At 47.1% G+C, this 22,460-nt stretch overlaps 1 protein-coding gene across 2 annotated transcripts in view; it reads left to right on the top strand.

Moving 5' to 3' along the window:
• SPATA20 (spermatogenesis associated 20) overlaps positions 1-22,460 on the top strand; it is a 48,101-nt gene that overhangs the window by 22,159 nt on the left and 3,482 nt on the right. For both annotated transcript variants that reach the window (XM_048487666.1, XM_048487667.1), the window contains exons 11-15: positions 2,050-2,242; positions 3,614-3,782; positions 7,184-7,392; positions 9,753-9,952; positions 12,375-12,455. In XM_048487666.1, coding sequence (XP_048343623.1) covers positions 2,050-2,242; positions 3,614-3,782; positions 7,184-7,392; positions 9,753-9,952; positions 12,375-12,455 — 852 coding nt within the window. The remainder of the gene's footprint in view (positions 1-2,049; positions 2,243-3,613; positions 3,783-7,183; positions 7,393-9,752; positions 9,953-12,374; positions 12,456-22,460) is intronic.

The following is a 22,460-nucleotide window of genomic DNA, read 5'->3' on the forward strand; positions in this document are numbered from 1 at the left end:
GGTGCTAACCATTAGGTGCTGGTGACATTCTGTATAGACTTATTCCAGGCTCCAGAACTTAGTTGCCTTACTGCTGAGAAAACAGTGTTCACTTACTGTAGAGCAGTGGTTCTCAACCTTCCTAATGCCGCGACCCTTTAATACAGTTCCTCATGTTGTGGTGACCCCCAACCCTAACATTTATCCATTTTACAGATGGAGAATACTGATGCAGAGAGTCGTAGGTGACCCCTGTGAAAGGGTCGTTCGACCCCCAAAGGGGTCCCGACCCCCAGGTTGAGAACCACTGCTGTAGAGTGATTGGCTGTTGAAATAGTTCCCCAAGTGAGCCAGCGTGCAAACCATAGAACTCACATTTGCCAACTGTTTTTAGACCACTTCCCTTTCCTTTATGGTCTGAAACCAAACTACTTTAATTTTTGTGTGTGGGATACCAGACATTCTCAGCAGGAAAATATATTTGGTTTCTCCAGTTCCAATTATCCCCCTCCCCCCTGATTTTAGCTGTCAGGTGCTGTTCCTCCATCCTATTGTGTTACTATGCATTGCATAGGCAACACTAGTTACCTTTCTGATAAACAATCATTCACTAGTCACAGCAATCCATAAGGAGACATAACTGTCAGAAATTGGTCTTCCTTTGGCCTGCCTTTCTCTGCCTTGCCTTGGCATGCAAGCTCACTTGAGGCCCCTGGAACGTCCCTGCTTTCTTTGGCTCTGGTCCTCCGGCAGCTTCGATACATGGAAGCAGGATGTGGCTGCTGGCAAACCGGTGGTCAGTCGACACTTCAAGCTCCTTGGCTGCGTATAGAACCTGCAGCTGGATCCTTTGCCTTGTCTGTCCTAGTTCTTCCCAATTTCTGCCTTGCCTGCTGACTTGTTTCCTGTCAGTTTGTCCTTAGTCTGCCTCCCAATTCTGCCAAGCTGCTTTCATCCTGTTTTGCTTCTAACAGTGACATAAAGAGTTTGAAGGTAAATATGCGGACGATTATCTGTAAGACATCCTCCTCCTTGTCCTGGAACGCAGAGGAATGTTTTGAAAGACAGGATCATTTACGTCAGCCTGGCAAAAATGATATACTGCAAAGTCTAATGGTATTCTGCCCATAGGAAAGAGACTTGTGTCAGAGACAGTAGTTTTCATTGTTTCAACATCCTTCCTTCCTTTGAATGTAAACTCAGAGAAGGAATGAGCTGTCAGAGTGAGAAGAAGGAGCTGTCAGAATGAAAAGGGAGAACAGGTGTCACACAACGGCTAAGAAAGCCAGCCCTGTGGCTGGAGATTCTTGATTCATATCTCACCACTGCCACGTAGCCATCTGTAATACCGACCTACCTTACAGGGCTGCTGTGATGATGAGAAAGTAATACACGGGAGGCACTTTGAATTCTAAGGTTAAGATTATTACAGATATTGGGAAAGCTGCATGGCAAAAAAGAATCCAAATCTAGTTATACTCCCAGAACGCTCAGTTACCAGAGGAAGAATCAGATTTTCCTCAGTAGCAATTTTGAGTGGTAGGACCACACGGTGTCCCTCAAACAGAAGCCGTCCTTTCAGGGAAGATTCTGGGATACTGTGAGAGTCATTGTGTGTTCCTTTGTTGTGCTAAAAGAAAAGGTTTTTGGAAAGAGAGGGTTTTTTTGGACAGAGCCGAGACTTTCCTGCTGAGCCAGCATAGGTCCCTAGTAAGTGGAAGGAAACATCTGCTGAGGAAAACTAGTTGAGACTGGACTTCAGAACTGACTAACAGCCCTAAGTGAAAAGAGTTGGATAAGACTGGGGTAGATTTCACATGAGACTGGGTTTTCAGAGGGAAAAAGGGGTCTGTGATAGGAGAATTCTCTGGTGATAACCTCACAACAGTGTTGTGGAGATCTTAGAAGCACCCCTTTGGCCATGCACCCCACTTGAGGTTTGGGTGAGCCCCAGTTGTGGATCTCAGCCTAGATTTGGTGGAATTCCTGCAGTGGGTCCTTAGAGAGGGAGGAGGGTGTTAGCACATGTCTGTTCCGATCTTACTCTCTGATGTTGGGGTTTTATTTTAGGACCCTCATAATGAACTAAAAGGGAAAAATGTCCTCATGATCCAGTATTCCTTGGAGCTTACAGCGGCTAGGTTTGGACTGGGGTTAGAGGAGCTGAAGGCATTGCTCACCAAGAGCAGGGAGAAACTCTACATGGCACGCAGGCAGAGGCCGCGACCCCATCTCGACACCAAGATGCTTGCATCCTGGAATGGTAAGCATTCTTTTTGGGTCTTTCTGTGCTGAGTTCACTGACAGTTGATGCGCTTGTGTGTCAGTGCCGCTGATAGTGTAACGTGTAACTCTGTGGGAAGATGGTATTCTAGTAGGTTTCCTCCATAATAGGGGAAGTGATAACTGGCAGGCAATCAGGCTGTACTATCTTATCAAATTCCGGTTTTCTGTTTCTGCCCTGAGGTAGCTGTTGTAAAGGTTATGAAGCTGTGGGGAGTCATCTCTAATTCTGGAGGAAACAACCTTGGGTATGACCAAAATAGTCTGATGGTTGCTGTCTTCCCCAACGCTACACTTGACCTTTCCAAGACCCACAAGATAGCTATTTTCTGCAAATGTTCTCCTATCCACCATCAGGGGGCAGCAGAATCATTATCATTTTCCTCACAGAGGCCTTGGGAAAGTCTTCCTTATCTGATAAACGTTTATGTTACTGTGTTTTTTCAGATTATTTAAACACATGGGGGCACTACTGTCCCTTGTAAAATGAAGATACACAGAAATATAATGGGAGAAACTGTTGACAAGTGCCTGTCCCCTGAGAGAATGCCTGTGTTCAGCAAATCATTCCAGAATTCACAAGGTCTTCTTTCAGCAATGAGCTTGGCTCACAAGAGCACACTCGTCTTTTTAAAAGTACCGGGTGAAGTAATGATTGAAACTGTAAAGTCTATTTTGCTATGGCTAAATGCTGATGATTGCCTAGGGGCAATTTCCACACCTGTACCCATTTGGTCTGCATTGTTCTGCCAAGTGAAGAGGAAAATTTTAGAAGTCTCCTTCGGTTTACCCCAATCTCTGGGTGGAACTGTGGCAGAATTCCTCTGACCACAGAGTACTGTGGCCTAGATAACCTTCTTACCAAAAGATTTCCTGCATATTGTGGTAGGATTGCCACCCTCCAGGTGAGGCCTAGAGCTCTCCCAGAATTATATCTGATCACCAGATTACAGAGATCACTTCTCCTGGGGGGAAAAGACAGTTTTGGAGGGTAGACTATGTGGAGTCCAACACACTCTGAGCTCCCTCCCCTCACCCACCCCCAAATCTCCCAAGAGTTTCCCCAGCCAATCCTTCTTTGTGGTAAATTATCATTTGGTAAGCGGTGGTCTATATTCATCTTTCATTCAGTCCACATTGCGATCCACCTCTCCAAGCAGCCATTTTAGTGCGAATTGGCTGGGCATCATTCCGACCCTGTTGGAAGCTGTGAATGGCATCTGACCTGTTTTCTGACTGTGCTGAAATGTCAGGAGAAATGAGTTTCTCACAGCGTACTTGAGGGTGTCAAACTGAGCACTGGCCGGTGCTATTCTTGGCATCTGACCGTGTGCCCTTTTCTCCCTCCCAGGGTTAATGATTTCTGGTTTTGCTCAAAGTGGAGCCATCTTGGGCAAGAAGGAGTATGTTGACCGGGCTGCTTCTGCGGCTAGTTTCTTGCAGAAGCACATGTTTAATGCTGACTCTGGAAAACTTCTTAGGAGCTGCTACCTGGGCAAGGATAACTCAGTGCACCAGAGGTGAGTTGTGATAGGTGGCACGGCACTTGCCTCTTTGTGATGCCATTTTTCTAGCTGATCTGTTTATCAGAGAAGGCAACTGAAAATTGGAAAGCACCAGGACTGGACCCATGTTGCTCCCCCCAAGCAGAGTCTAGTAAGGATTTAGAAGCCAGCAGAGACTTTGGATGAGTCTTCTGGGCTACAGTGTTCTCTTCCAGCTTATTCTTTTATCCTACTGTGTCCCGTTCCACCAGTCTCTCAGTCTCTGCTCTCATCTCTCACCCACTTCCTACTTTATAATTCTAAATTCTGCAATTTGAACAATAAGATTTCCCCCCCAAATAAAGCTAGGCAATATTTGCTTAACTTTCATGGCTAATCAATCCTGGCTAGTTCAACCTTACTCGTTCTTTGGAACGCTGTGGCAAAACTCTCTCTCTCACACACACACACACGCACACTCTCTCTCTCCCCCATTCCAAAATAATGATGTTCTTAGCCTTAGATTGCGTCCTGAATTAATAGTGAAGGGTGTGACCTCATGAGAGATGAGTGAGCTACCAGCCTTTGGGCTGCGGAGAAGCCCACCTCTTTTGAACCACTGTGGAATTTGAGTAATGGTAGCAATGATCCATGCCTCATAATAATAAGCATAGTGTGTTTCCCAAAGTGTTTCAGTTATATTACCTCCATGCTCCTTCACAACAGCCTTGAAGAGTGGGCTGGGGCCATATTACATTGTGGCAGGCTAAGGCTGAATTACCGAGGCTTCCTCAAGGTCATCCGTGAGCTTCATAGCCGAGTGCTTGAACAGAGCCTTCCTGGCTCACAGCCGAGTCACCCAAGAGTGCTACTTTGTACATAATGGAAGCAGCCCTAGGGTGGAGGCGAACAAATTCCATCGAGCAGAGAATGAGCATCAAAGTGGAAGGAAGTTATCTCCTGAAACAGCCAGTGTGTGTCTGTGTACTGCAAGCTGTGCTGCCACACGAGTGGGACACACCGGAATAGAAAAGTGGGCAGGCGCAGCGGGAACACAAGCTCTCTCTCATGTTGCCCACGACTGCAGTTTCTCTTCAGGGCACCACAGCAGACGCTTGGCTTGCAGTGGCCGATTTTGCTGATCAAGTGATGTCTGGCTGGTGGAAACATCCAGATGGACAACTCTCCCTGTGGCTTGCCTCTCATTCCTTCCCAAGGCAGCTCTTCTCTCAAGCTGAACATAAATTGGGTGTGTGCCAACTGACTGGGGGAAAAAGGGGAGTTTGCTTGGCTACTGAATGCAGACAGGAGCTCTGTTCACCTCCCGTGGTTAAGGGCTACCCCATGAAGAGGGTGGGTGAAAGGTTGAGGAGAGGACACAAAGGAGAATGGGAATGGGGGCTTAATTTTAAAACTTGGTTTACATTTGGTTTTCCAAGCAGCAGTGGCCTTTTCCTGGTTTAGCTCCACAAAAGCAAGATTTCACGTCCATCATGCGTGCATGGTGACTTCAGCAGGGAATGGAGTGCGGCTGTTTTTTCCTTTTTGCCTCCCTGCCAGGAGGAATATGTCGCCTATCAGTCATTTGTTTGCCTTGAGTCAGGGAATAAATTAAGAAGAAGTAGAAGAAGAGTTTGGATTTATATCCCCCCTTTCTCTCCTACAGGAGACTCAAAGGGGTTTACAATCTCCTTGCCCTTCCCCCCTCACAATAAATACCCTGTGAGGTGGGTGGGGCTGAGAGAGGGCTCTGAAAAGATGTGACTAGCCCAAGAGCACCCAGCTGGCATGTGTGGGAGTGCACAGGCTAATCTGAATTCCCCAGATAAGCCTCCACAGCTCAAGCAGCAGAGCAGGGAATCAAACCTGGTTCCTCCAGATTAGAATGCACCTGCTCTTAACCACTACGCCACTGCTGCTTCTTGCATCCTTTGAAATGGATTTGTTCTCCAGCCATTGTTCCACCTGGGAAGGCAGAAGTCCTTGCGTTGTTTTTTCCAGAAGTGCCCATATTGTCTCTTCCAGGCAACCCAGGGGAAACAGCAATAAAATACTGCTGCTAGTGTTAATTTAACACCAGACTCCGGCACCTTCAGTAATTGTTTCTGATATGGACGGGCAATATCTCCCATTCTGTGCACTCCAATATCCCATTCTCTCCCCATCCTCATGCGACAGGAGCCAAAGAACAAGTAATCATTTTGCCAGTGTTCTTCCCCCTTCTTCCTCTTCAGTCCTATGCCAGGGGTGGATCTTATCTGTGATGCAGATCCAGAGGCGTACCTCCCATTGGGCAAAGTGGGCAGCTGCCCTGGGCGCCACCTTGTGGTGGGTGACAAAATTGCAGGTTTGTGAGGGATTTTGTATTTTCAGTGTTTTTCCGTTTTTGGCCTGCAGGGGGCGCAGATTTTAGGCTAGCAGCACCAAAATTTCAGGGTTTTTTTGGGAGACTCTCCTGATGATATCACCCAGGTTTGGTGAGGTTTGGTTTAGGGAGTCCAAAGTTATGGACTCCCAAAGGGAGTGCCCCCATCCCCCATTGTTTCCAATAGGAGCTAATAGGAGATGGGGGCTACACCTTTGAGGGTCCATAACTTTGGACCCCCTGAACCAGACTTCACCAAATCTGAGTGGTATCATCAGTAGGGTCTCATGAAGATACTCTGAAATTTTGGTGCTGCTATCTTAATAATTGCACCCCTGACAACAGGCACCCCCTAAATTTCCCCAGATTCTCTTTTTAAATTCACTCCCTTCCCACCAATGCTTGTTTTCTTTCTTTCTTTTATTCTCTCAGTGCCTAATAAAGGTTGTTGTTGTTGTTGTTGTTGTTGTTGTTATTAAATCTACCCCCTTCGGCATGGATTTAAAGGGAGAATCTGAGGTCCCCAGTTTAAACACCATTTAAAATGATGCTGTTTGGGGGTGGATTCCAGCATCACTTGTTTAAACTAGGGAGCCCAGATTCTCCTTTTAAATCCACCTTAAAGGGAGAATCTGGGCCCCCCCAGTTTAAATAACATTGAAAGTGATGCTGTTTCCCCCAATTTGGGGGACTGGATACAACACCATAAAATGTTTTCATAGCAGTAATAAAACATTTTGAAAGCATTTTGAAAATGTTTTCCAAATATTATTTCAGCTGTGTGGCATGGCCCATTGCTATGTTCAGATTTGTGAGTTGGGGGATGTTCTATAATGTGATGGTGACTTTGAAACGACCTGGTGGAAAAAATCATTGTTTGGTCATGGTGGGGGAGGGTGGCCACCCATGGGGGGGGCATCAAACTCAGGTTTTGCCCAGGGCTCAAGTTCGCCTAAGTACGCCCCTGTGCAGATCGTATTGATTGGCATCCAAAGCTGTTGACTATAGCCTTCTTTCTGGATGGCGTTTCTCATGTTGTTCTCATGTTGTGTCTCCTATTGGTTCTCTGCAGTTCTGTCCCCATCCATGGTTTTCTGGAGGATTATGTCTTTGTCATCCAAGGCCTCTTTGATCTTTATGAAGCCCTGCTGGACCCAAAGTGGCTGGAGTGGGCTGCGCAGCTTCAGCACAAGCAAGATGAGCTTTTCTGGGACCCAAAGGGCTTTGCTTATTTCTCCACTGAGGCTGCAGATCCTTCCTTGCTCCTCCGCATAAAGGATGGTAAGTGTCTATCAGCGATCAGACAATGGAGCACCCTATCCCGGTTGAAGAAACCTTTAGCAAAATCTTCTATTGTGCTGCAGTGGTGTGACTGATCTGGGCAAAGACAAAAATTCTTTTTCCAAACATTGACTGTGGAGTGGAAAACCAACAAGAAATGGTTTTCTGTATATGCAGGCCATGTAAACAGGGATTCACATGTCTAGTTCTGCAGTAGAGAAATAGCTTTCTTGAGCAAGAACCTTCGTTGTGTGGCCCCAGGAATAAGGCTGAAAATGGCAGCTGGGAAAAAGGGAATGCCAGGAGGCCCTGCAGCTGGCAGTCCCTTCGACTGATGGATCACTTGAGCCAACCCTTGCAGACTTCTGACCCCACTGTGCTGTTCCTGAGGATCCACTGACAAGCAGGAACAGAATTTGGGGTGGTTGAGCAGGCTGCAGCGGGAGGCAGAAGTTCTGCTCCACGAAGTCTGTCGCTTGTTGGATGCCTGCCAAGGCAAGAGCATCTAATGTTCTGAATTTGCCTTTACCTTTATTTCAGAATGTCAGTGTCCACAACAATCTGTGCAGAGATTAACAGCATTAGAGTGCGGAGCATAAAGGCAGATGTTGGGCTAGTTTGGAAATTGCAAAGAACAAAAATCAGAGAGGGAGGGAGGGAGGAACGTGCAAGCTGCCGCTGCCGCTGCCACACCGTTCTCTCGTGTGCAAATCTCTAGAACTGGGTCCCAGTGTACACTCGTTCCTTTCAGCTGACAGCTGTTGCCAGATACATTTGAAAGGAGCAATTCTATGATTCCATCTCATCCTCTTTAGTTTTTCTGCAATTACATATTTAGGATATCTACAAGGGGAAAATGACAAGAAGAGGGTTTCCCCTCCTGATTTCACAGAGGAAAATAATGTTGAACAAAGGCATTTGTGGGTGGATTCACTCAGTGGAAGGTAGCTGTCTCAGGCTCATTCCGCACATGCAGAATAATGCACTTTCAAACTTCTTTCAGTGCTCTTTGAAGCTGTCCGGAATAGCAAAATCCACTTGCAAACAGTTGTGAAAGTGGTTTGAAAACTCATTATTCTGCATGTGCGGAAGGAGCCTCAGTTACATGGAAGATCTGCAGTCACTTTGCCGGTGTTTTGACCTGTTTGACCAGGACAAGGACTGGCCTTGAGCTGCAGTCTTAAGAATACTTCCTTGGGAGTAAGCCAAATGAAATAAAATAGTTTACTGCTGAGTAGACCTGCTGAGGTTCTCTCTTTTGGTCTTTTACAACAGCCCATCATTGGTCAGCCTGGGATTTGAGCATGTGTTGAGCCATTCATGAGAGAAGCCTTTGCTTGAAGGATCCATCATAAGCTGAATGGAATGGTCAAAGTCTAGTTGGAAATACTTGTTATGTGGATCCATACAAAGTGGGAAGAGAGGGAGGATTTCATGCATCCTTTCAATTTTTGAGATTGTCATTGACTGATCATGAGCGTCCCTTTCCCCAAAAGGACCTTGGTCGTCTGCCACAAGCTCATGCTTGGCTTTGACAAGATGTGTCTGTATTGTGGGGGCAAGATTGGTACTAGTGTGAAAATGCCAACAGGCCCCGTCACCGTATTCCCAGTGCCTGTACTAAAGTGGGGGAAAAAAATCAATTTTTGTGCTTGGTATCGCTACATGGCCATCTCCCGAGACTTCTGCATGGTGCCTCTCCTCAGGGAGATATTTGCTGAATCCACAGCCCCTACCCATGCTCCCGTTTCCAGTCTTGAAAGAGACAAACATTTGAATTTTGAGCTTTGGCTGTGAGCAAAGCATTGAGAAATGAATTAGACAAGCCTCTCTTTGGGCTGAGTGTATCCGTCTTAGGGTGCAGGTGTGCCTAATTGTTCAGCCTTAACTTGTAGATTTGCCAGATGGCCTCACTTCTGCTGAGGCCATTGTCGTGTTCACAGGCTCCATGCTGTCAGTGCCATTTGACTGTAAGTGGCCTTGCATGTATGCCAAGAGCAGAGTGCCTCTGGATGTTGACTGAGCTGCTCTGATGCCACGGAGGCAGGCTGCATGAGGGGGCCCATGACTGAGAACTAGAGGAGTCTGGGAGAATCCACCACCTGAAATCCAAGCTCTACAAGCAACTGTTTGTTTGTTTTTAATTTTGAAATTAGGCCAGATAAAATGTCATCTAGATGTTCTGGGGTTTTAAGAAACACCTTCTAGGTGCAACCCGGTTGGAAGATTTCAAACTCTTTTACTAGAAAGCCTTTGGCTGCAAACAGGACATGCTTAACGCTTGAGTTAATGGGAATTGGCTGAGATAAAGAAGCGCTTCTTAAATAGCTGGTTGACTGTCGTCGTATCTTCTCCTTTAGACCAAGATGGCGCGGAGCCCAGCCCCAATTCTGTTGCTGTCACCAATCTACTCCGGGCAGCCAGCTACACGGGCTACAAGGAGTGGGCTAAAAAAGCTGGGCAGATCTTGGCTGCCTTCTCAGAGAGACTCCTGAAAATCCCTGTTGTCCTCCCGGAGATGGCCCGAGCCACTGCAGCCTGCCATCTGACTCTCAAACAGGTACTGTGGGTGGGAAAGTCATAACACCCCTCGCTGGAAGTCATCATCCCTAGACGATTAACACTAGTAGAACAGCTCCCTTCCTAGCCTTTATTTGAAACATTGACAGCTAGCCCATCACAACAAGGAGTGGAGAGATGGAAGCTTCCGTTGTGTTCCTTGGGCCTGTGTCCTGTCTAATTGACAGTGTGTTGGACTCAACCAAGGATTACTTTCTGAAGTCTTTCTGCCATCTTATGAGCATCTCCAGCATGGTACACTTGGGTGGGTCCCTCCACTTCTCTGTTTGTTTCTATCAGCCTTTGCTATTCCTTCAGTTCGAGAGAAGGGGCTGTGGCTCAGTGGTAGAACATCTGCTTTGCATACAGATTGGTCACGGAAACACAGGAAGCTGCTTTCTCCTTAATCAGATCATTATTGACTACTATGATTTGCAGTAGTGTCTGGTGGAGGTCTTTCAGATTGCCTTTTAAATCCTGGGGATTGAGCTTTCATAGGCATATGTATTGCCCTAAAGTAGATTCAGTCTTCTGCATCTCCAGTTGGAAGGATCAGGTAGTAACCTCCTTTACTTGTGACCCTGTTGCTGGAAAGAATAGATGATTAAAAGGTTAAAGGGCTTGGTCAGTATAAGGCAGCTTTTAGTGTCTATAATCTGCCAGGAATGCGTGTGGCCTTTCGTGGCAAGAATCATAGAGTTAGAAGAGACCCCAAGGGCCATCAAGTCCAACCCCATGCAATGCAGGAACACACAATCAAAGCATTCCTGACAGATGGCCATCCAACTTCTCATAAAAAACCTCCAAAGAAGGAAACTCCACCACACTCCAAGGTAGTGCATTCCACTGTCGAACAGCTTACTGTCAGGAAGTTTTTCCTGATGTTTAGGTGGAATCTCTTTTCCTTCACCTTGAACCCATTACTCCTGGTCCTAGTCTCTGGAGCAGCAGAATACAAGCTTGCTCCCTCTCCAACACGACATCACTTCAAATATCTAAACATGGCTGTCATGTCACCTCTTAACCTTCTCCTCACCAAACTGCACTTACCCAGCTCCCTAAGTCTCCCTAAGAGCCTGACATGGATGGCCTGCAGGCCCCTTTGAAGTTTTAGGTTCCCACAATTCTCTCTTTGATTAATTTCTTGCAGCATTTTGCTTTCTTATCAGTGCTTTGGACATGGATGGCCTTGCTACAAGCAGTCGTGGATAAGCGTCCTGATACAAAGTTTTCTTTAATGCTCGTCTTGACTTGATCCTGGGGCACTGGAGTCCACTTCTTAAGGGCCTGAGATTTTGCTAAGGGCCATCTGTAAACTGACACTGCATCCACCTGTCACTTCCTCAGCAGATTTCAGAGCTGAGGTTCCTCTGCTGCCTTCTTGCAGCCTGTGAGAATTCTGCTTTTCCTGGCATCAGCTGCCAAGGTTCTGTACCCTGTTCCAGGCACAGCCGATGGAGAGGCAAGGGAGTTCCTGCCTGCCTAGCAGCAGATGGGATTGCCAAGAGCCCTTCATCCTCAGCTTTCTGCTCCAAGATCTAATTAGGGAGCCTGTTCACTGCCCTTGATACTCCCCTTACTGCCTTTCTGCCAAGTGGCAACCCACAGTTTGGCAGCCATGTGAAAGAAAGAAAAAGAACATGGCAGGACAGGAAAAAAAAATCTCTACATTTGGCTACCAGACCTTCCCTTGATTCTTCGGAATAGACATTGTGCCTAATCTGTTGCGAGTGAAGTATGTAAGGTGTGTACTTGGCAGTGGTTTCAGCTTTATTGATTACTGTTACTTCTTTTGTTTGTTGGTTTTCCTTAGTGTGTGGTTATGCCTTTTTTTCCTGGTTGTGATTTCCTCCTTTTGATTGCGGACAGCCTGGTCGCTAGTCAGTGACAGAACCCCCCCCCAGCTACACCATCCTTGTGCTGTCTGAGCCATACAAGATCTTGAGCTGGACTGCACACCCAGGCTGAGATTAGTCCCGACTTAAAAATCTGGTCCTGACCTAATTTTGTAGATCAACGGTAATACGTGGTAGGAGAAGGGTAATTTGCATTAAGGTAATGTACTTCTTTTCAGCCTACAGAGAGTATAATATGAAGGAGAAAGGAGGACAAGAACCTGTGTCCTTGTCTTTAGGTCTGGCTTTTCCTAACAAAGAGTGCGTGAGATTCCTCGTGCGTCTAATTCCATCAGCTGAAAAGTTCTTCCCAGAAATGTTGCAGGCCCTTAAGCCTCTATTTTGAGAATCCTTTTCCGAGGACTTGGAAAGGATGTGGAATGAATGTGATCATTTTTGCTGCACTCCTTGAAATCCCAAGATGATTGCATTTTGCCGATGTCTTTCAGCTAAGGATTTTTCTAAGCATGTTTTGCTTTGTAAGAAAGATTCAAAGCACATCTTTATTCTGTTTTCTTCTCTGGACAGGTTGTTGTTTGTGGTGATCCATCTAAAGAAGACACTAAAGAGCTGCTGCACTGTGTTTACTCTACCTACACTCCAAACAGGGTGAGCCATCTGTGAACGGTTGCTTTCTTTTTCTTCAGCCTTGATGTTTCCTTCCCAAGATACAGGGAACTGGGGAATGAGGGAGAGGTGGTCCTCACAAAGTCAGGGTAAACTGAAGGACTAGCCCAGAAGGGCAAGGCCCATCAAACAGCAGGACTCATCCTACCTAATTCAGATTTGACGAGCCAGAAGGCACCAGCGAGTGATTTATGCTGAGGGGCAGGTGGTGTAGAGTCAGTGCCAGGCAATCCAAGAGGATTCATTACAGGAAACAGGTGGTAGTCAAGATGCTGAGTTTTACTCAAGGGTTATTTCCCAAAGGACTGTTTTTGGTGTGGGAGGGGGGGTAGTGGTAAAGAGACACGGCAGGTAAAACAAGAGCAAGGGGCAGGCTGAAGACCAGGAAGAGATCCCAGGGATCAAGATTGCAGGCATAGCACTCTGTTAGGCTGGTTTAAAAAAAGCGCAGCAGGACAATCACATTTAGGGTTCAGTGGCTGAGGAAGTTGTTGATGGCCTGTCCCAAGGAAGTTCAGTTAGTTGGGCCCAAGAAGAGTGAGCAGCTAAGCCGTTGTGCTGAAGATGGCTCCTCAATTAGGCTGTCGTCTGGGCCCTTGCAAATTCATGTGTGAGGTTTGAAATCTCTCCTCAGAGTGGGAGTCTCTTCATCACTGTGAGGGCTGTTCTTGCCTGATCTTGTTTGCCAACAGAGATTGTTCAAACTCAGGCCCTCCAGATGTTCATGGACTATGATTCCCAGCAGCCCCTGCTAGCATGGCCAATTGGCCCTGCTGGCAGGGGCTGATGGGAATCGTAGTCCATGAACACCCGGGAGGCCTGAGTTTGACACCTGTGGTTTAGAGCAGCTGCCTTCACCCAGTAAAATCTGCACCAGTATTTGATATTCTTCAACAAGGAAAGCCATGGAGTGTGACCAAGATATCAGAGTAAAAAATTAGGCAGGTGCTCAGACTGACTTTGATGTCGTACTAATGATAGAATTTGTTAGTTATGGAGTTTAGTTTTCTTTTTGATTTCCAGCAGGCTACGAAATGGTGGGGAATGTTGGATTAGAGACACCCAGTCTCTACCAACCGGGTGCTGCCAAATTCTAGCCTGCTTGATTGCTTACGGTTCCTGGCAGAATTCTGCAGAGATGCCCTGAAAACTGACAAATGCGTAAAAGACAAGTAACCTGGTGAAAGATTTCGTACTCAGAGAATCTGTGCAATCCCACAGGGCTTTAAACTAGAAGAGGAGTCTACAGAAAAGTCAAAACTGACCTGCCTTTGCTAGCAAGTGGCCAGTGGGAATCATTCTCTTACCCTTGTTGATCTGTATGCTCCGAACCAAGGAGCCTGCCTTGAAGCAGACGGGCCCTGCTGTAGTTTCTACTTTTTGAACTCCGCATGCTCTTCCTCACTTCCATTTGTTTTTTTTGAGACGGCATGCCTTGCAGTTTGCTTCTTCCTGACTCCCTTGTGCTCAGGGTGAAAGCTGCAAAATCTTATTTGGCGAGGCTCTGCTTTTATAGCCTTGGAAACAGCAGTTGATTTTTCCTTGCCCTCTTCCTGGGAGACATAATGTTCCAGCAGTTGCAATTTGGGACCCCATATGTTTCAGCACTGGGCCCTGGCACACCCTCTCCGGGGGCAACCACTTGTGACAGTAGCAGACACCTAGCTCAGCTGTCATCCTTTGGCTGCACATGCATCTGGATTCAAAAATTGACACAGACTCTGTGTGGAACTGTCCTGTTTTTCTTAGCAGTGTGAACGGATTGGATGACAGCAGGGAGAATGTGGATTGCAGCGTGTATTTAACTCCCCCAGAGATAGAATGGGTGTGAGCTGTGGTTTACAAGCGTAGGGCTAGGTAGATCTTATAGGCTCCTCCATCTGATATCAGTTTTAGCGTCCGTTTGTCTCTCCATGCTTCAGTTTTACCAGCATGTGATCTCTCTGTGCCAAAACCTGAAAATAAAATGCAGCCTCACAAAACAAAACAAGATTCAGATTCTTCTTGTAGAAAGCTTCATTCCAGCAATTCAGAATGAAATCTGCATGTCATTTCATCTGTTTTGAATGCGGTATTTGGAATTTCTCAGCATTCTCTTTAACTTCCCAGTAGCAAGTGGTAGGAGGCCAAAGGAAGCAGGAAGGCGAGAGCTCTTGACAGGTGGGGGGTGGGGGTGGGGAGGAGCAAGGTAGCACTCTCATTTGTTAGCCTTCAAAGGGAACTGTCCTTCACTCTGCCTGCAGGATTTATAACTTTATTTTGTTTGAATGAAAGCTGGGCATCTAGGGAAGCTAGATCTAGGGAAGATTTTGCTTGATTTTATGGATAGGTCAGAAGAAGAGAGTTTGGAGAAGAGTTTGGATTTATATCCCGCCTTCCTCTCCTGTAATGAGACTCAAAGGGGCTTACAATCTCCTTTCCCTTCCCCCCTCACAACAAACACCCTGTGAGATAGGTGGGGCTGAGAGAGCTCCGAGAAGCTGTGACTAGCCCAAGGTCACCCAGCTGGCGTGTGTGGGAGCGTGCAGGCTAATCTGAATTCCCCAGATAAGCCTCCACAGCTCAGGCGGCAGAGCGGAGAATCAAACCCGGTTCCTCCAGATTAGATACACGAGCTCTTAACCTCCTACGCCACTGCTGCTCCCAGAACAGTGGTGGTTTGTCACTGCCAGACTCTGCATAGTGACCCTGGAAGACTCTAGTCCAACCAGGGTCAACCCCTCTGTGTAGCTTACAGTATATGATGAGATCAGGCTAGCCTGGACCATCCAGGTCAGGGCACCCACTACTTGAGCCTCTGTATTTGAACTGGAAATTCATGTTTCTGAAACCTTTGCATGTTGTGTGGTTCTAGGCCGTTCGTGTCACCTCCAAGGACAAAATGCACAAGCTTCTGTTTTCATTTCCCAGCAGAGCTACAGGGCAGCCCTTCACACTGCGTTCAGTTGGAGACGGTTGGAATGCAACAGCGATGAAGAATGATAGCTTTTGATGTAGAGCCAGCTCTGGCAAAGCTGGCTGGGTGCCAGTTTGAGGCTGTTAGTGGGTGGGTTGTGAGGTTAGGGAGCTTGGCCATGCTTGGAGCTTTTTGCCCACCTGCAGGAGGAGAACCAGCCTCTAATGGCCCAGGCAAGCAGGGGTCAGTCTGCGGATTGGCAGCCACCTGGAAAGTAGTGATGGGAACTGAAGCCCTTGGACGTGCTCTTCTTGTCTTCCCCCTGTGGATATTGAACCCTGACCATGCAGAATTGCATCTGGGTGACTGATTTATTTCTTGTTTCATTTGAAAAAAATGGTATGCCGCCTCTCCAGAGACCTGCTCGGGGCAGATTGTCTTCTTCTCCCCCATCCTCTTGTGGTTATTATCTGTTGGCTTGATTGATCTGAGTGTACGTTTTCTGCCTGTGATGTTTTACTTAGCCTGGCCTGCCATTTTATTATTTTTTTTAAAAGACTGCCACTGTTTTGAAGATGTTCTCTCATACTTGGTTGCTGCTAAGGAGGAATAGTTAAACAAACTGTAAGTGCTACTAAATTCTTCAGACCGTGGAATCCTGCATGTACAATTCTTCTTGGGGGTCACTGTCGTGTCTTTGGTAGGCATACACCTTCGGTGCGAGGGGCTCTTTCTTGCTGTGCTCTGGTGACCTTTCCTGCCCCCTTGAGTATTTAACCAGTCCCTAGAGCAGACCTAGGCATTATACGGCCCGCGGGCCACATCCGGCCCGCCGGATGACCCTGACTGGCCCCCCTGCCGTGCTGGGGAGCGAGGCGCCTTTGAAAGCCCCGCAGAAGCCAGTTGCCTTGGCTGCCGGCTTCTGCGGGGCTTTCAAAAGCGCCTCGCCCCCCTGCCTTTTGGGCTGGCCCTCCACAATATTTTCTGTTTCTTATGCGGCCCCATGGAAAAAAATAATTGCCCACCCCTGCCCTAGAGTTTACTGATCAATGAGTTCTAATTGCTCTCTGAGGAGAGAAGGCTGAAAATTTGACTCAGGTCTGTTCTTTTCTCTCTTTTGTCCTGTTTGTGGTGACTCGTGGTGCTGCTATCAATGTCTCCAACTTTTGATGGCAGCAGAGTGCTGCATGTCCCACAATGAGTGGAGCTGGGGAACAGCTTTGGTCCTCTGACATCTCTGCCCACAGGGCAGCGATGTGGCTGGAGAGTCAGGGGCCATCTGAGTGCAGCACCCAGACACAACCGCTCCAGCTAACAGGGTGACAGCCGGCTCTCTTGGCAGCTGTCACATTTGTTAGGCTTCCTCCAACCTCCCTGTGATTGATATCATGCTTCTTTGGAAATGTGACAAAATGTATCCTGGGGGCGGGGAGGAGAGGGAGAGAGAGAAAGTTGTGATTATCTGGACTGAGGTGTTATCTCTGAGGAGGGCAACATGCAGCCAAAAGACGAGGAGCGTTGCATTCTATTCCGAAGGATTTCTGGCCTGCCCATAAATGGATTGTTGTGGAAAAATGAACACATCTTGAAAAGCTTGTCACTAAGAGCCACATATATTGATGCTGTCGGGGTAATCGTACCCCCAACTGAAGCAATGTGCAGAGGCCTCCCCATAGCAGGTGTAGAATTTAAACTGGCTCTTTGGCTCAAAATCTAAGTGTCCTGGTATTCTTATACAGGCCCGTGCTCTGTTCCAAAGGCTTTTCATATATCTTTTCAGAGTGTGTGGATGGGAATTTGATGGTTGCCTCAAGGCACAGATCTTGGAATTGGGCTTCATTTCTCAACATCTGGCCCCCAGCTCCTGAGAGCCTGCAGACAGGTCAAATTGATTCCTAATGAAAGATTCAAGCTGGTCCTATGAATATTGGGCCAGTCCTATATTATTTCCCTTGCTGCTTCAGCCTAATTTACCTCAGGAGATTGTTGAGAGTGTCATGGGAGAGTCCCCAAGTCTCCTCGCCTTGAGTTCTGTACAGGAAGAGAAAGACCGGAAAGTGAAGGAGAGTGAATTGAGCTGGCCTTCTGGGAGTAATGTAAACCACTCCTCAGGAGCTTGGCTGTAAGGAAAGTGGAGGCTGGAGCAGCTGCTCCCTCCTTGTGGCAAATCTCCTCAGCTTGCTTCAAGGAGCTAAATCATCTGACACCTTCCCTGTCTTGTTCCTGCGGTGCCCTGCTCTGTAGGCTGGAGCTGCTGCTGCTGCTGCTGCTCGCACTCCGGCCTCCCCCTTGTCAGCTCTGGCTCCATCTCTTCCCCGTTGCCTTCTTGTGGAAGGATTAAAGGCAGTGACCCACTTTGCAGCCCTCATTGGCAGCAGGGAGCCAGCGTTAATAAATTACTCTCTTTCCAACAGCTGTATCAGCTTTTGTTCTTTGCAGCTTCTCCACGTTCCAGGAGGGACCCCAGATAGATGATGCAGCAGCAGAGAAAGCACGAAGACGAGAGCATGATCAAATCAAACAGCATGGAAATTAAATTCCATTCTCGCAGTTTAATTCAATTTCTTCTAACTGCAGCAAAGAGCTTTGGAAGGAAAAGCAGCGAATGTTTTGGGTTTGTTTGTTTTTTAAAAGAGAGGGTTGTTTGCTGAAGCGTCACAGCAGTGGTTAGGCGTTCTGAAGGGGGGAAGGGCGGGGATGCTGGGCAGATGGCAGCAGCTCCTTGTCAGTTTGCCTTCCATGAAATAAGAAAGGAAAGGGAGCTAACAGAACATCAGTTCCTTTTCAGGGTATTCTGTGAATCCCAGGAGCTTTTGGAAACCCATAACTGCGCCACTGGGATCAACTCTTCCTTTGGCTGAATGCATCTGTGACATAGTGTCACCACCTGCTGGACATTTATAGGAGCAGCAGCTTTGCAGCAACCCCCTCCCCCCAAACTGAACCCCAGAATCTCTGCATAAAGGATTGGTTCCTTCCATGCCATTCCTTCAGGAAAGGAAAAACAAAGCAAAAGTTTCAGTTAGCAGATTCATATTGTTTCCAGGATCCTTGAGAACCTACTAAATCACATACCGCACAGGTGTCAAACTCGCAGCCCTCCAGTTGTTCATGAACTACAATTCCCATCAGCCCTTGCCAGTATAGCCAATGCTCATGTTGAGAGGAACTGATGGGAATTGTAGTTGTAGTCATGAACGTTTGGAGGGCCGTGAGTTTGACACCCCTGACATCAATAAAATTCACCTGCATAAAACAGGATTATATATGGGATGTAGTCAGCATTCGAGATTTGGACTACTATAAGTAATTTACACACTTCTGTTCCTAAAGCTCTTCTTAGAGTTATGTCACTTCCTAGATCTGTGCCATAAGTAGGGTCTGTGTGATGCAAACCTGATAGCCTCCAGGCTTCTCTTGGTCATCCAGGGCCAGCAGACTGGTGTAGATATTAACCTAGTAGTCCTTAGAATCAGTGGATGGCTAGAGTTTTGTTTTTAAAGAGTCTAAGGGGTAAAGATGGTTAAAGGAAGGTTTCCATGTGAGGTATGTTTCATACTACCACCAGTAAAGTCCTGCACTCACACTAAAGATGACTGCCGATGGTCTTGAGGAGGGTGCCAAGCTGGTAGGTTTAGATAAGAAGCGACTGCCTTTCAACAAAGCTGCACGGTAAATCTCTGCCCCAGCATCTGTTGTCATGGCCTGAAAAATAGTATAATAAGGTCTATTGAGGCAGGAACCCTTGTGAAGGTTGCAAACATGAGCAAGATACACAAAGTTCTGTTTGGTTGCTTTCCCGCAGATCTCCTCAGAGGTGGAAGATGACCACATAAACTACAAAGACCAGGAACGCCATTTTCTAGTCTGTGCACGTAACTTGGTGTCCCGTGTCAGAAAAGCCAGCACTAGGTAATGGCTGAAGGAACAATAAAACCAGGCCACAGATTCCATCAGGGACAGAGGAAACTATTTCTAAAGGCTTGCCTCAGAAAAGGTTTCCAGGTTATTTTCACACATCACAATCCCAGCCCTATGTTTGAAGAAGAGTTTGGATTTATACTGCATTTATACCCCACCTTTCTCTCCTGCAAGGAGACTCAAAGTTGCTTACAAACTCCTTCCGTTCTTCTTCCCACAATACACATCTTGTGAGGTAGGTGGGGCTGAAAGTGTTCTGAAAGAACTCTAACTAGCCCAAGGCCACCCAGCAGGCTTCATGTGGAGGAGTAGGGAAACAAATCCAGTTCACAAATAAGAGTCCACTGTTCTTGTGGAGGAGTGGGGAATGAATTCCTGTTCTCCAGTTTAGAGTCCATTGTTCTTAACCATTGCACCAGTCTGGTCTCTGCAGAACTGACTTCATGTTGCAGATAATCCCCCCCCCCCTCCCCCGGTATTTTTGTTAACCGCTCATTTGCCAGACGGCCATCTTGGACTGGTCCCCCGCTCAGTTTCATGTCTCCAGAATACAGCTGCTGCTTCACATTTGTCCAATGCTGCTGGGAGAGCATGATTTGTGGCAGTGAAGTAGTGGGTTTCCTCTTCCCTCTCTCTTCGCACTCTGCCACAAACTTAAAGGGTTCTCTCTCGTGTTGCTCTTTCTTCCGGCTCTGGTAAAAAGGAGAGTTTGCTTTCTGGTGTATTACTCCCTGCCCTGCTAATAGCCACAGGGTGATTATGAAGGATTTCATGATCTCCTTTGTCCGCTGAGTGTTAAAGACTTGCCTTTATTCAGCCTGACCAAGAGGACCTTAGGGAGGCTGCAAAAAATGAATTAATGAAGTTCGGATTGGACATGAATTGGTAATTAATCACTCCTGGAATTCTAGATAAAGCCAGCGAGAGAGTCTGGCAGAAAGCGAGGCAAGGAAGAAAAATGGACGTATAGACAAGGGGCTGGTTATCTGTCCTAATGAGGCCACGTACAAGTATTGCTAACTGCCCTTTAGGAAATTCCTGGAGGTTGGGGATGGAGCCTGGGGAGGCTGGATTTGGAGAGGGGGAGGATGTCATCTGCATATAGTGCCTTAGATCCCACCCTCCAAAACAGCCATTTTCTCCAAGGGAAGTGATCTCTGTAATCTGGAGTCCAGCTGAAGCTCTGAGAGGCAACCAGGCCCCACTTGGAGATTGGCAGCTGTGTGTACATGCATTATCAGGAGTCTCTTTAAAGCAGGGGTGGCCAACCTATGGTGCTCCAGATGTTCATGGACTACAATTCCTGTCAGCCACTGCCAGCATGGCCAATTGTTGGCAGGGGCTGATGGGAATTGTAGTCCATGAACTTCTGGAGCACCATAGGTTGGCCACCTCTGCTTTAAAGGATGCTGAGAGTCCTACTGAAAGTCTTTCTGGCTATTGTAGGCTCCTCGTGTTGACTTTGGTGTTGGAGTGAGTTAAGTCGCTTGTGCCTTGAGAAGGACCCTGAAGGCCGGGATCGAGGAGGAACGGGGAACTGGCTCTAACAAAAATGTTGATGATGTTAGTAACAGCACAACCTAGGGGAAAAGGAGAAAACCAGTAGAACTATATCCTGACCAGAATAAAGCAGAAGTCCACCTGATGAGCTGCTCCTTGCTGCCCATGGGAAGGAGTGAGAGACCTTCCCCACCCACCCCATTGGAAACACCTGCAGGGGGTGGGGTCCTATGTTTATTGATGCTATGTTTATTGATTTTTGCTTGATGTTATGATTACTGATGTTTGGTATTATACTGTTGTTGTTCACCACCCTAAGCCCTTCGGGAGAGGGCGGTATACAAATAGAATAATACAATACAATACAACTATCCTGACCAGAATCGACCCATTGAAATCAGTGGGTTTAGAAGGGAGTAATTCTGCTTAGGATGGCAGTGTCAGTGTATGGACGAGGGTGGGGAAGGATTTTTTTTTGAGGGAAGTAGTAGAAATCAACAACGGGGGATGGTGTTTGCGGCACATTTTCTGGGTGCGTCATTGACGAGTGTTGGAGTTACATCAACTGATTTTTGCTTTCCTGAACAGCTTCATTGAGCTGTTAAATATTGAGCGAAACTGATTTATGCAGCTGCTGTTTACTGGGACAGAGCAAAGCTGCTTGTTTAGGTGAGCAGTGATTGATTTGTGGGGATCAAAAGATGATGTGCAGACAGTGTTGATACTCATGAACAGATTTGTGTGCTATATGGCACTTGTGGTTGAATGAGAAGGGGATTTGCATGGTCAGGTGGCTCTGGTGAGCAGGCATGGCAGGCATGAAGGAATTCGCAAGCGCAAAATTGAAGGTGTTGGGGGTGTCCAGAGGGAAGGAAGGCAGAAGCTCTGGAAGGTCCGTATTAGCCAGTAGAATCAGACTAGTCCTCTGGTATCACCTGACTTCCAGGAAGGAAGATTGTGGCTTGTGATAGGAATGCTGCCTCTGGAAAACGCTCCCCTGATCAGCCTCAGTAGGAAAGGGAACCAACGGTTGATATGCAGGCATCCCAGTTCTAGACCCGTCAACTTTTTCCCAGGCTATTAGTATAGAGAAGGAAAGAATGCTGTTTCACTGCATGATGGGCCTTATGGGTGCCCGCTTTTTCTATAACGCATTGCATGGCAATGAACGAGACATTTATCTCGCACTCTTACACAGGCACCTTTACAGAGCTGGTGGTCTTGTTTTTGTAGGCGGTGAGTGATAAGGACGGTGCCACCGGTTCTGGTCCCCTTTCCCCCTTCTCCTGTAAACCAGCCAGAGAGCTGCCCTTTGTTCTGTGCTGACAGGAGCACTTGTATTTTCTATCCGCTCTGATTTTAGTTTTGCCTTTCCTCTTTTACACCCTGGATGAAGGTAGATGATCCTTGCTTTTGACAGACTTCCTCCCTGCGCGCTTTCCCTTAATGCCCAGAACTCAGGGGAGCTAATAATAATCTCTGCATTGTAAAAATTAATTAGGGCTGCAGCCATTCATTTCTCAGCCACGATTAGAGCATTGCTAATGGGGGTGACCCAGTGCCTCTGCATAAGAAATCACAGCACCTTTGGATCTGCCCTGGAAAACACCTCCAAGGCCCTGATAGGGACTGTGTATGGAGTGGGGCGGGGGGGGGAGTGGAGTGGAGTG

Source organism: Sphaerodactylus townsendi, linkage group LG03 (assembly GCF_021028975.2).
Source record: "Sphaerodactylus townsendi isolate TG3544 linkage group LG03, MPM_Stown_v2.3, whole genome shotgun sequence".
Taxonomy (NCBI): Eukaryota; Metazoa; Chordata; class Lepidosauria; order Squamata; family Sphaerodactylidae; genus Sphaerodactylus; species Sphaerodactylus townsendi.